Here is a 12857-nt window from a genome sequence, read left to right on the forward strand (position 1 = left end):
CCTTGAAAAGCAGATGGCATGCAGTCACTGAACCAAAGATAATCAGAACTTTTTTTTTAATTTAAAAATTTTTTCTTTTTCTTTTTTCTTATGAAATCAGTCTGTTTTTAGTTACAATCTTCTCCAGGGTTCTGAGGATTGTATTACATTTTCTTTCCTTCTTTCTTTCTTTCCTTCCTTCCTTCCTTCCTTCCTTTCTTCCTTTCTTTCTTTTAATAACAGTTCATTCACTTTGTATCCCAGATATAGCCCCTCCCTCCCTCTTCTTCTCCTATGCCCTTCCCCCAGTCCAAGATAGGGGAGGTCCTCTTCCCCTTCCATTTGACCCTATCCTATCAGGTCTCATTAGAACTGGCTGCATTGTCTTCCTCTGTGGCCTGGTAAGGCTGCTCCCCCCCAGGGGCAGGTGTTCAAAGAGCCTGCCCATAGCCTTCATGTCAGAGACAGTCCCTGTTCCTCTTATCCACTTGGATACTAAACTGCCATGGGCTGCATCTGTGCAGGGGTTCTAGGTTAGCTCCATGCATGGTCCTTGGTTGGAGTATCAGTCTTAGAAAAGACCCCTGTGCCCAGATTCTTTGTTTTTTTTTTTTTTTGCTCTCCTTGTGGAGCTTCTGTCCCCTTTAGGTCTTTCTATCTCTCTGTTCTTTCATAAGATTCCCTGGACTCTGCCCAAAGTTTGGTTATGAGCCTCAACATCTGCTTTGATACCCTGCTGGGTAGAGTCTTTCAGAGTCCCTCTGTGGTAGGCTCCTCTCCTGTTTCCTGCTTTCTTCCTCTTCCCATTTTCGTCCTGTTTGCCTTTCTGAGTGAGGATTGTTCATATTACCCAGGGTCTCCTTCTTGCTTAGCTTCTTTAGGTGTACAGATTTTAGTATGTTTATCCTATATTTTATGTCTAATATCCACTTAAAAGGTAGTAGATACCATGTGTGTCTTTCTGCTTCTGGTATATCTTACTCAGGATGATCTTTTCTAGATCCCATCATTTGCCTCCAAATTTCATGATCTCCTTGTTTTTAATTGCTGAATAGTATTCCATCGTGTAAATATACTACAATTTCTGTATCCATTCCTCCGTTGATGGACATCTGGGTTGTTTCCAGGTTCTGGCTATTACAAATAAAGCTGCTACAAACATGGTTGAGAAAATGTCCTTGTTGTGTACTTGACCATATTTTGGATATATGCCTAGTAGTGGTATAGCTGGATCTTGAGAAAGCACTATTCTTAATTGTTTGAGAAAGCGCTAGCTTGATTTCCAAAGTGGCAGATACTTGATTTTTGACAAAAAAGCCAAAACCATACAAAAGACAGCATCTTCAACAAATGGTGCTGGTCTAACTGGATGTCTACCTGTAGAAAAATGCAAGTAGATCCATATGTATCACCCTGCACAAAACTAAAGTCCAAGTGGATCAAAGACTTGAACATAAAACCAGACACACTAAATCTGTTAGAAGAAAATTGGGGAAGAGCCTTGAACTCATTGGCACAGGAGACAACTTCCTGAACAGAACACCAATAGCACAGGCTGTAAGATCAACAATCAATAAATGGGATCTTATGAAACTGAAAAACTTCTGTAAAGCAAAGGACACTTTCGTCAGAACAAAACGACAGCCTACAGTTTGGGAAAGGATCTTCACCAAGCTGGTTATTAGGGGGCTAACATCCAGAATATATAAAGAACTCAAGAAGTTAAACAGCAACAAATCAAGTAATCCAATTAAAAAATGCAGTACAGAGCTAAACAAAGAATTCTCAATAGCGGACCATCGAATGGCAGAGAAACACTTAAAGAAATGTCCATTGCTGGTTTGAATATAAACTTGTACAACCACTTTGGAAGTCGATCTGGTGCTTTCTCAGAACTTCTTCTTACCCACCCAGAATCAAACACATTCGCATTTCAAGTTAGTGTAGGCTGTGGCTTGAGTGCCCTTCTTGAGAAAACTTGTTGCGGATACGTGATGGTGGCTGCTCAGTGATGTTACTATGAAAGGAACAAAAATCACAAGACATAAATACAGAGGCTTTAGTGATGCTGAATTGGGTATTCGGGGCCAGACAGGGCATGGAGGGCCTCACTTGGCCCTGGGATATGGCGGTACCCATCACAGTAGGAGGCTGCTCGGATGGTTGTGACGTGGATGCTGGCATTAGTCACAGGATTTACATGTCAGTTTGTGGGTCTCAGCTGATATCATCTGCCTAGCTTATCAAAACCATGGTGTCTGCCACTGTAGCAGGAGCAAACCTTCCCTGGAGGCCCTTGTTGGCATAAAAATGAGTAGAATGACACATGCTGTTTGGCTGAGTCTGTCAAGTATCTAAATGGGAGCTATTTCTTGTTCATGCTTAGTATATGGTACATATTTGTGGTATATATGTCGTGTATGTTCACTTATGCCAAACATATATTTAACAGGTTTGGAAAAAACACCAATGATATTTCTAATATATCTGAACAATTCTCTCAAGGATGATCTTTTGTCTTTATGTCTTAGTCTGGGGACTAACCAAGTCTTCATTCCTGCACATTATTCATGCTGAGAAAAATGTTTTGTTCAAGTAGTGAATTGAAATTGTGCAAAGTGAAATTATTCCTAGAATTTCTCCTTGGGGTGCTTAACTAGCAGTGTCCAAGGCTGTAAACACAGCTGAGAAATGCTGTTATTGCATTTAAGAATCTCTCTTTTGTAATATTGAGACATCTTGATTTAATTGGTAAGCTTCTCTGTGTTAGCGTTCAATTGAAATGAAGTTTGAGGAAAAGAGCTAGAGAAGGCGGTCTCTCCCAGAGCAGAGATTGCTAAGGAAGCCCACCTTATTGCCGAGTGTCGGAATTAAATCACTGTCCCTTGTCATGAGCTGATTGATCCCATTCCCCTTCTGATGATTTCACACAGGTGGAGGAATTTTAGCAGAGAGGCTGTAAAGTGGAGTTTGGCCACCCCTGTCCCATGCTGCTTGGGTCATGTTATTTGATATGCTTTGGACTCACTGTGCTGGGGTATCAGTCAGTGTTTATATAGGAGACAGAATCACAGACAAAGGTCTTCACTCTGCATGTGCAGAGATAATGCTTGCCTTCTGAAAAGAAGTAGAATTCTCAGGATCCAGTCTTAGAAGTATCTCCAAGTCACAGACTTTCCTGTGTCATTTTTTTTTAGGAAGTTGGAAACAAAGAGTATATGTTATCTTTTTTCCCCCTGAAAACAGGGAGTACAAATGTTTTCAGAGTTCCCTGAAGTTCTGGATAATCTCTTGCCCAAAGATGGAGCTCTTGTACATATGGGAGACTCATTTACATGTGAAGCCTCCATTAAAGAGCCACAGAAACTACTGCAGAACCCACGTTTTTCAGAGTGTGATAGATTATTCCAACACACTAGATCTCAAACAGCGTGAAGTGTCAGACTTCTTAGGAAATTGCTTGATCCTGGTTGAATTCACCTTGTGACACATTCTCTCCCTGTCTCTTTCTCTCTCTCTGTCTCTCTCTCTTGTCGTGTGTGTGTGTGTGTGTGTGTGTGTGTGTATGTGTGTGTGTGCACATGTATGTGAGGGTATTGTGTGTGATGGAGACCAGAGGTCAACTCCAGTGCGTTTATCAGGCACTCCCTGCCTTGTGCTTTGAGGTGGGGTGTCTCACTGGCCTGGTATTTACAGAATAGGCTAGGCTGCTTGGCCAGAGAGCCAGGAGCCACTTGCATTGGCTTCCCCAGTTCCAGGATTCCAAAAACACCTGGCTATTTACCTGGTTGCAGGGGTCAAGCTCAGGTCCTTTTGCTCATCTGGCAGTTGCCTTAGCAAGGGCTAGAACTAGCATCAAGAGCTGGTATTGCCCTAGCCTTAGAGTGCCTTTTCTGTTGGAACACAGGAGTCTTTTTCTGATTCTTATTTAAGATGTTTGGGGAAGATCCCCTGAGAAAAAAAAGCTCCTGGTATTTATAATAAATTACTTTAGCCCCAGCAATTGTACTGCCATACAGGTTAGTTATACCCTGCTTACAAAGACTGAAAGGCTAGAGGCCAAGCATGCTCAACCAAGACTCAGGCAGTGTGACCTTGTTCTCTTCAGTCCTCTGCCCACAGAGACAATCCTGCTCAGGCAGAGCATGGCTGCTGATGCTAACCAGTTCCCCATGTACTGACTCATGTCTTCTGTGGAACGCTGTGGAAGAAGGGTGTGGAATGTGTAGCCCCAGGGATCCTTTAAGTAATCCCCTCCATGACCAGTCAGTGGTTATGAGGGAAGTGATGGTGAATGGACCAGGAGCTCTGTGAGTGAAGCAGTGGCTTGGATGGAGCTCTTCCTCCTGACCTTGGCAAAGGACTGCGTCTCTCTGCTTCTGCAGCTGGAAGGGATGGTGAGAGTGTTCCTAGGAGATCTTGCAGCCTTCAAATGCTATAGGGATGCTAACCTCAGGGTTTGGTGCATCTCTTTCCTGTGCTCACAGGACAATGCTATTTCCAGACCTGAGTGGATCAGAGAACAGTGCTGTGAGGCTCCCAGAAGGAGATGAATGTTCAAGCTGGATAGTGGTGTGTTTAGCTGCAATTAGGAGCCATCAGGGGATTAGTGCTAACCCTTCATCAGAATGCCAGAGCTGGTGCATGCTGAGGTTTTGATTTCTGCTCCCCCACCCTCACTTTGCTAGAAGTCTCTTTTGTGAGAGGAGAAAATGACAATTATCTTTCTCTTGTGTTGTTTCCATTTTTGGTAAGCAGTGGGCAGAGTTTGCATTGGGTAAAATTTCAAAAGCTGTTTTGTGAGAAATCGCTCCCTCCTGATAATGGCAACGGGGTAGGGGAGAGACAATAGCCAGCTTTTATTTTACCAGGTTCAACCTTCTACAAAAACTAAATCCAAGGCTGTCCCACAGACCTTGGGAAGCTGGTTATTGCTTCTATGAGCCTCTGAGATTTTTGGCCTTAGCATGCTCCTGCGTTTCTCATTCAGCTGTCTTTACCTCATGATATACCAGAAAATAAAATTTCAACATATTGAGTTTAGAGATATGATTGGCTTTTATTAGCAATTCACAGATGAATCCAAAAGCTTCCCACATATGAAATGGAGAGATGCTCCCCTGGGCATGGCAGGAGGGCCTGCTTTTGGAAGGTAATTGAGCCCAAACAAAGAAAGCACATGGCGCAGAGGCAGTAGAAGAAACAACAGCAACTTGCAGTTTCCAGCTTCATAAGGGTGAAGGGGCGTGCGGGTGGTGAGCAGGGCTGTTCCTTGCCATGGTAGCTCAGGGGAAGCAGCTCATTTTGACTGCTGTGAATCTGTAGTTTTGAAACCTGCCCTATTGATGTAGGTTTCATGTCAGCTAACATTCTGGGTGGATCTGTCTTCTTAGAATCCAATGCAGAAGCTCAGGCAGTCCAAAAACCGTGGCCGCAGTAAATGTGGTGTAGCAGTAGCAGATGTCAGCATCTTTACCTGCTCACCCCCAGCCCCCGGAGTTGTTTGTGCTTTAGGAGAAATAACAAAAATATTTTCAGTGCAAGATTAGTGTGAAAAAAAAAAGATAGTTCAATGGCAAATTCATAGAGAAACGCAGCACCCAGGCCATCTGCATGCAAATCTTGGATTATCTGCTCCTTCTACATTATCTGTGCAATAGGACTTTCCTATGAGCGCAAATCAAAATGAATCAGTTGAATGCCTTATTTGGAGAAAGACATAAAATGCTACTGGGAATAAAATGCTGCCGAGTTGCAAACTGGCCCTGCAGAGCAGAATGCACACCTTCTATGCATTTTGTTCCAGGATGCAACTTTGAATGTAAATGCATTTAGGAGATTTTCAAATCCAGTTTGCTGCAGTTTCCATTGTTCCTTAATGTTTCTTGCCTTCTCATTTCAGTGCTCTCTTCACTGCTTGGCACTGGAGGGACTCTGGCCGCACCTAGCTTAAGATCTATGCCTACCACAAAACTGTGGGATCCCAGACTAAGAACTGGCATGACTGCTATGCCAGACCACTAATCAGAAATGAAGACTGGGGTAGCTTGCTTGGTAAGATCTTGCCTCACCAGCATGAGGACCAGCGTTCAATCCCTAGAACTCACATGAAACAATGTACCGTGGCATGCTTGTGTTCCAGAGCTGGGAAGACAGAGAAAAGTGGATTCCTGGGCCTTGGCTGCCCAGCTGGTCTAGCTTATTGGTTAAGTTCTAGGCTAATGAGAGATGCTTTCTGAGAAAATCAAGGTGGGGGGTGGTGCCTAAGCAAGGGATGTCAAAGTTGTCCTCTGGCTTGTACACACACACACACACACACACACACACACACACACATATATATACACATACACACATAAACACCTACCCATCTACACACACACACACACACACACACACAGATATATACACATACACACATAAATACCTACCCATCTACACACACACACACACACACACAGATATATACACATACACACATAAATACCTACCCATCTACACACACACACACACACACACACACACACACAGATATATACACATACACACATAAATACCTACCCATCTACACACACACACACACACACATATATACACATACACACATAAATACCTACCCATCTACACACACACACACACACACACACACACACAGATATATACACATACACACATAAATACCTACCCATCTACACACACACACACACACACACACACACAGATATATACACATACACACATAAATACCTACCCATCTACACACACACACACACACACACACAGATATATACACATACACACATAAATACCTACCCATCTACACACACACACACACACACACACACAGGGCATTGAATAATGGGATGGAAAGAAGAACAATAGTGAATGGCATTAGGAGATCAGGAAATAAGCAACAGAAGGTGACTTGCTCAGAACTCTGCTACTGTGGAGAGACACCATGACCATGACAACTCTTACAGAAGGAAGTATTTCCTTGGGACTGGCTTGCAGTTTCGAGGGTTAATCCATTATGTTCATGTGTGGGGGAGCATGCTGTAGACAGGCAGACATGGTGATGGAGGCATAGCTGAAAGTTCTGCATTTGAACTGCAGGCAGCAGGAAGAGAGACGAGACACTGTGGGCTTGGAATGGGCTTCTTGAAACCTCAGAGCCTACCCCATGATACTTCCTTCAACGAAGCCAGACTTCCCACTCCCTTCAAGTAGTGCCACTCCCTGGTGACCAAATGTTCAAATCTAGGAACCTGCGGGGGGCATTCTTTTTCAAACTAGCACATCCCACTCCCTGCCCCCTATAGGCTATGGTTACATCATGATACTAAATGCACTTAGTCCAACTTCAGAAGTCCCCATAGTCTACCACAGCCTCAACAGATGTTTAAAAGTTCAGATTATCTTCTGAGACTCAAGGCAGCCCGTTAGCTGTAACCCTCTATGAAATCAAAATGAAAAAGCAGATCACTTACTTCCAATATATAATAGCACAGAATATACATTACCGTTTGAAAAACGAGGAAAGACTGAATACCAGATGAGCAAACTCCAGATTTTGTGTCTCCATGTCTGGTGTCAGAATGCTGTTTAGATCTCCAACTCCTTTCAGCTTTGTTGACTGCAACACACTTTTTTCTTTTGGGCTGCCTTCACTCCCTGCCATGTATTTCATGACTTGGCATGTCCATGATTTTGGAGTCCTCTGTGAAATTCAGGCCTTGCTTTCACAGCTTCACTCAGTAGCCTCTTCGGGCCACCATGAGGAACACCTTGACACATGGCTGCCCTTAGCAGCTTTCCTCAGCCAAAAGAGAGTCCACAAACCCTTTCTTTTGTCCTTGACTTTGAAGCCAGAACCGCTGGAGCTGCCTGGTTCTGCTGCTTGTCAGGGCTGGAACGTGACCCTTTTATTCAGTTTCATTTGCGTCAGCTTTCTGTTTTTTGTTTCCTTCAGTGCTTAAGCTTCTTTAATTTCCTTTTCACAAGTTGGAAGCTTAGCTGGGTGTGGTCTTGCCCTGAGGTCACCACTCATTCCCTTTAGTTTTTTAGCACCAAGGTATTTTTTTTAAAACTTTTTATATCATTGAGCACTGTACTTAACTCCATTACGATTCCTAGTGCTTCTTTTCTCCTTAAACTATATATTTTGTATTTTTCCTTGCTCAGCTTGAATTATAGATTTCCATAAGAGTGACCACTAATAACCACACAACAGAATCAATACGGGGCTGTCTAGAACTCTCCTCTGCCAACACCATTAATCCAAAAATCATCAATTTAGCCTCAGAAAGATTTTTTTTTTTGAAAAGGGCAGAAAGCAGTCACATTCTTTGTCAAAATATCAAAAGAGCAGTCTCTAGCCTTCTTACGAATATTCTTCTTCAAAACTTCCCGAGCAGGGCCTCTACATTCCATATCACCCTTGGCACCACTGTCTTGCATGTTTCTACTAGGATGGCCCATTAAGCTCTGCTTCAAGCATCCAACTGCTTTTCTAATCCAGAGTTCCAAAGTTTCCATATTCCTCCAAACAAAACCATGGTCAGGCCTATCAGAGCATTACCCTACTCTTGGTGTCAAATTCTATCTTGGTCATGGTCTTGGCATCCCTTACAAAGGAAAGCATTTAGTCAGAGCGTGCATATAGTTTCAGAGGTGTAGTCCGTTACTCTCATGGTGAGAAGCATGGCAGCGCACAGGCAGACAGACATAGTGCTGGAGAAGTAGCTGAGAGTGCTACATCCATATCTATAGGCAGCAGGAAGAGGGACCTTGGGCTTGAAGTGGACTTTTTGAAACCTCAAAGCCCAATCCCAGTGACACACTTTCTTCACCAAGGCCACACCTCATTATCCTTTCAAATAGATCCACTCCCGAGTGACCAAGTATTCAAATCTATGAGCCTATGGGGCCATTCTTATTTGAATTACCATGTAAGAGAAAATATAATAAGGATTATATACACATTGAACAGGGAAATGTCTGTAAACAAAATAAGTAAACATATACAAGGTAACAACAAAATTGTAATTTTTTTCAAAAGATCATCAATAGCAATACCCACTTAGATGTAATTAGGAAAAGTTGTGCAGGACACCAAGTCTGAAAGTAGATACCCAACTGCAAGTAGATAATATTTCAGCAGTAAAAATGAGGCATATTAAACTTCAAATGCATTTCCAGCTCGTGTGTATCTGAACTGGTTGGCTTGTTGTGACAAGTGTTAAATTACCCTTATAATTTGAAATAGGAAAGGGAAAGGCAGTGGCCCTCCCTCCCTCCTTCCAATTCTGGTGCTTTGGAAGTGTCATTGTTAAATAGATGGAAAATCTTGGCACTTTTCAAAATTGTAGCAATTTTAAAAGACAGTCCTTATATAAGAGAAGGCCTGGTATTTGGAATATTTCTTGTTCATAACAGAATGCTGGTGAAATTCAGAGGCAGTGAGAGACTCCATTATGGGCACAAAGGGTAGCAACGGAAATGAAAAGGAATTACTGAACAAGTCGCTGTCCAGCACGTTTGGTGTATGTGAAATTAGTAACAGGAGGGGCTTCGCCTGCTTCAGAGAGTTTAAGTTGTGTTAGCCAAGTGTGAAATGGAAGCCAATTAAAAAAATAAGAGGGTTTATAGGCTACCCATAGTTAGGGTAGAATTTTTCTTTCTTAAAGTAGGATTTAAAATCCTGTAGTATTTAGTATGGATTTGTAGGAGGCGGCCAGGGTCTCCAGGGAAGTAGTGTGGAGCCGTAGAGCACGCAGTGTGTGCACGTGCAGTCACTCGAGAATGGGCCTCCGGGAGGCTAAAAACCCGTGTGCATGAGTGTTAACAGGACACAGCGCACAGTGCTTTCACGGGCCACGCCCCTGGCTGCAGATTTGACGTGGGTATCACTTGAGGCATCTGAGGGTTGGAAGCCCATCTGTGCTCAGGCTCCTTAAATCTAAGGGATCTTATAAGACCCGGTGTCTGCCTGGCAACGGGCTCTGTTGCATCTCCCAATCTAAGCAATGAGGACATCTGACAGTTGTCAGAAAGCAACTGTTTGTTCTGAGAAAGCCAGGGATTTTTCTTATCTCTGTGAAGAGAGACCCATGCAGGGGAATGTTGCATGGCCGTGTCATATTTATAAAGGTTTCAGAAAGTGTGGTTTAATCCTCAAGTTAAAAAAAAATGACAGTTAATTTCCTTGGATGTCAGAGGTACTTTAATATGGTTATAGTGTATGCCTTGACACCTCTCCATGTAAAGAAATCCATTTTACAAGACTTTCGTGGCTGAGAAGCCACGCCATGACACCAGTGTGGCTGAGGATTACGGTTCTGAAACCTGGATGGGCACTGTGGCTCCCTTCCCATCTGGGGCGGAATCTAAACACCTACAGTTTTAACCGCCACTGTGACTTATTCTGCCACTCAGCTGGGTTGGAAAAACAGTAGTTTGGGCAGAAATGGTTTAATGAAAAACTTGTCAAGTGTCTGTGGCATGCTCTTCAGGGTGAGCACATGGCATTACTGTCGTACTTCAGGTGTCTCCTCACCGTTTATTCTTCCACTGTCCTTCTTTGGTTATTCTGTCTGTCCACATTTCTTCGGTCTATACTCACTGTTTACCAAGGAAAGCCAGCAGCTTGTAACCCTGCTTTCAAGGTTGATACACACTGAGGAAGATGGAGGTGTGGAGGCTCTTGCCTGTCATCACAGTGCTTGGGAGGAAGAGGATGGCAAGCTGGAGGCCAGCCTGCTAACAAGTTCTAGGCCAGTCAGATCAGTAAGACAAGAGTCGGTTTCAACAGCCCAACAACGTGACCGGACGCTGAGCTGGGAAAAGTGGCAGCCTTCCTGCTGAATTATATGGAGGAAAGGTGTGATGGAATCCGAATGAGCTTTCTTATGCTGTCCTTTCACCAAATGCCGTCTTACGCAGACACTCACTCCATAAAGCAGGCAGGACACACGTGTGCTCTGTCCCCAACCCCTCACGCAGGCACTGTGGCCATCAGGCTCCTCTGTTTCATGTGGCTGCCTTTTCCCATGATTTACGAGCACAGGAGTGGTGCCCACATGTTTAGGTATGTGTTTTTCTTAGTGCCTCGGCAAACTGGCGCATGTGTGGGCACACGCGCAGGCCGATGTCGACAATCACCCTCCATTGCCCTGTCACCTTATCGGTGTTGCACAGTCTCTTAGACAAGCCCAGGCCCACTAAGCCCACTGAATTGGCTGGTCTGTCTAGTCTGCTTGGAGATCCTCTGTCTCTACCTTCTGACACTGGGATTACTGGTGGCTAGCCACACCCACCTGGCATGTAGGTGTCTGTGGATCCAAATTCCAGTCATTATGCTCATGGCAAAAGCCTCAGCCACTGAACCATCTTCTCAGCCCAACTACTGTGACTTTTGTGTCCTGTGTGAAGAGCATTAGTGTATCAGGAGCCTTGTCAGACACAGGGCAACAGGTAGTCTGTCCTGGTTCTTCCTTTTAAATGTTTGCTGTGATCTGACATGTTTTGCCATCACACTTCTCTCCAGATACTTTTTATTTACATATTTTTGTGTGTATGTATAAATATATACGTGTGTGTTTGTGTGTGGGGTTGCCTTCTGAGGCCAAAACTACGTATGAGATTGCCTGGGGCTGCCGTAATGGGAGTCATGAGCTGCATGCTGCAAACTGACCACTGGTCCTCTGAAAGAGGAGTGATTTTTTTAATGACAGAACTGTGTCTCCAGTTTCCCCTCCACCTCCAGTCTTCCTGGAGAAATTCCCTTTAAATGAGAGGAGATGCTGTATTCCATCCTGGGGAAGGAGCGTTCGTTTGGTTGCTGTTTTTGAACATTCTAGGGACACCACCACTGTGCTTCATGGTACAGCACACGTCCCTCGGAATTGCTCCTCTCTAAGCTCTGTCATCAAAATCTTCCTCCCTCAGGTCTTTGCTTCCTTAGCTTATAAAGAACTGGATAGCTCTAACTATCCAGTTTATATCCAGAAGACTATTCTAGAGCCATTGGGGACTGGCTGTGTAAAGAAATCTATTTTATGGAGCGTTGTAGTCTGGGAAAAACGTGCTGTGTCCTAGAGTACCAGTGGCAGTAGAGCTCTGGAATTTGCCTAAATGACCGTTGACTTAATAGGCCCACATGGCATGGGTAGGGTGTAACTGCCTCCTCAAGCTAAAAATCTTGGCTGGAAGCGAGGAATGTGAAAACACAGTGAGACCAGGTAAAAGTTTCTAAGATGACATATCCCACAGAGTGCGTGGTGTAAGTGGAGAAAGTGGAATACCCAGGCCATACTGCTGACTTTAGAAGCCAGGAAAGTTTTTATTTAATGTGTGTGTGTGAGAGAGAGACAGAGAGAGAGACACACATACAGAGAGAACCTCAGATTTTACTTTGTCCCAAATTCTTTAGTGAATGAGTGTTGAGAACATTTGTTCCCAGGGGAAGATTTATATTCTCCCAGCCTTTTTAATCCTGTTTTCCTATCTTGTATGCTATCAACCAAACCTCATTCAGGAAAATGAAAGTTGAATGCCTGCTCAGAGAGAATACAGAATTAGGACACTCAGCTGAAATGGGAGTAATTTCTTTTAGGAGATGAAAAAAAATTAAACACGTGGGTGAGAAGCGTAAGAATGGAATTCTCTGGGTGGCTGCGACCTTACAAACAATCAGTGGCAGCTGCAGGAACGGAAACGCCTAATGGAGGAAGCACGTGCTGTAGACAGAGGCCCAAGCATGTTTGAGGTCCTCATGGACAGTGAGGCATGGGGGGGGGGGCGGCTCCCTGGACGTAAATCCTGCTGTACAGCTGACTAGAAAGGGTTACTTGACCCCTGTGGGTCTGTCCCCCTGACTG

At 43.9% G+C, this 12857-nt stretch overlaps 1 protein-coding gene across 9 annotated transcripts in view; it reads left to right on the plus strand.

The window, feature by feature from the left end:
• Positions 1-12857, plus strand: part of St6galnac3 (ST6 N-acetylgalactosaminide alpha-2,6-sialyltransferase 3) — a 478904-nt gene that overhangs the window by 121921 nt on the left and 344126 nt on the right. For 5 of the 9 annotated variants that reach the window (XM_060392470.1, XM_060392472.1, XM_060392468.1 and 2 more), the window contains one exon: positions 5882-6033. The exons of the other annotated variants lie outside the window; for them this stretch is intronic. In XM_060392470.1, the coding sequence (XP_060248453.1) occupies positions 6010-6033 (24 nt within the window). In that variant the 5' untranslated portion in view covers positions 5882-6009. The remainder of the gene's footprint in view (positions 1-5881; positions 6034-12857) is intronic. 9 annotated transcript variants of the gene reach the window in all.

This window comes from Meriones unguiculatus, chromosome 10, assembly GCF_030254825.1.
Source record: "Meriones unguiculatus strain TT.TT164.6M chromosome 10, Bangor_MerUng_6.1, whole genome shotgun sequence".
Classification (NCBI taxonomy): Eukaryota; Metazoa; Chordata; class Mammalia; order Rodentia; family Muridae; genus Meriones; species Meriones unguiculatus.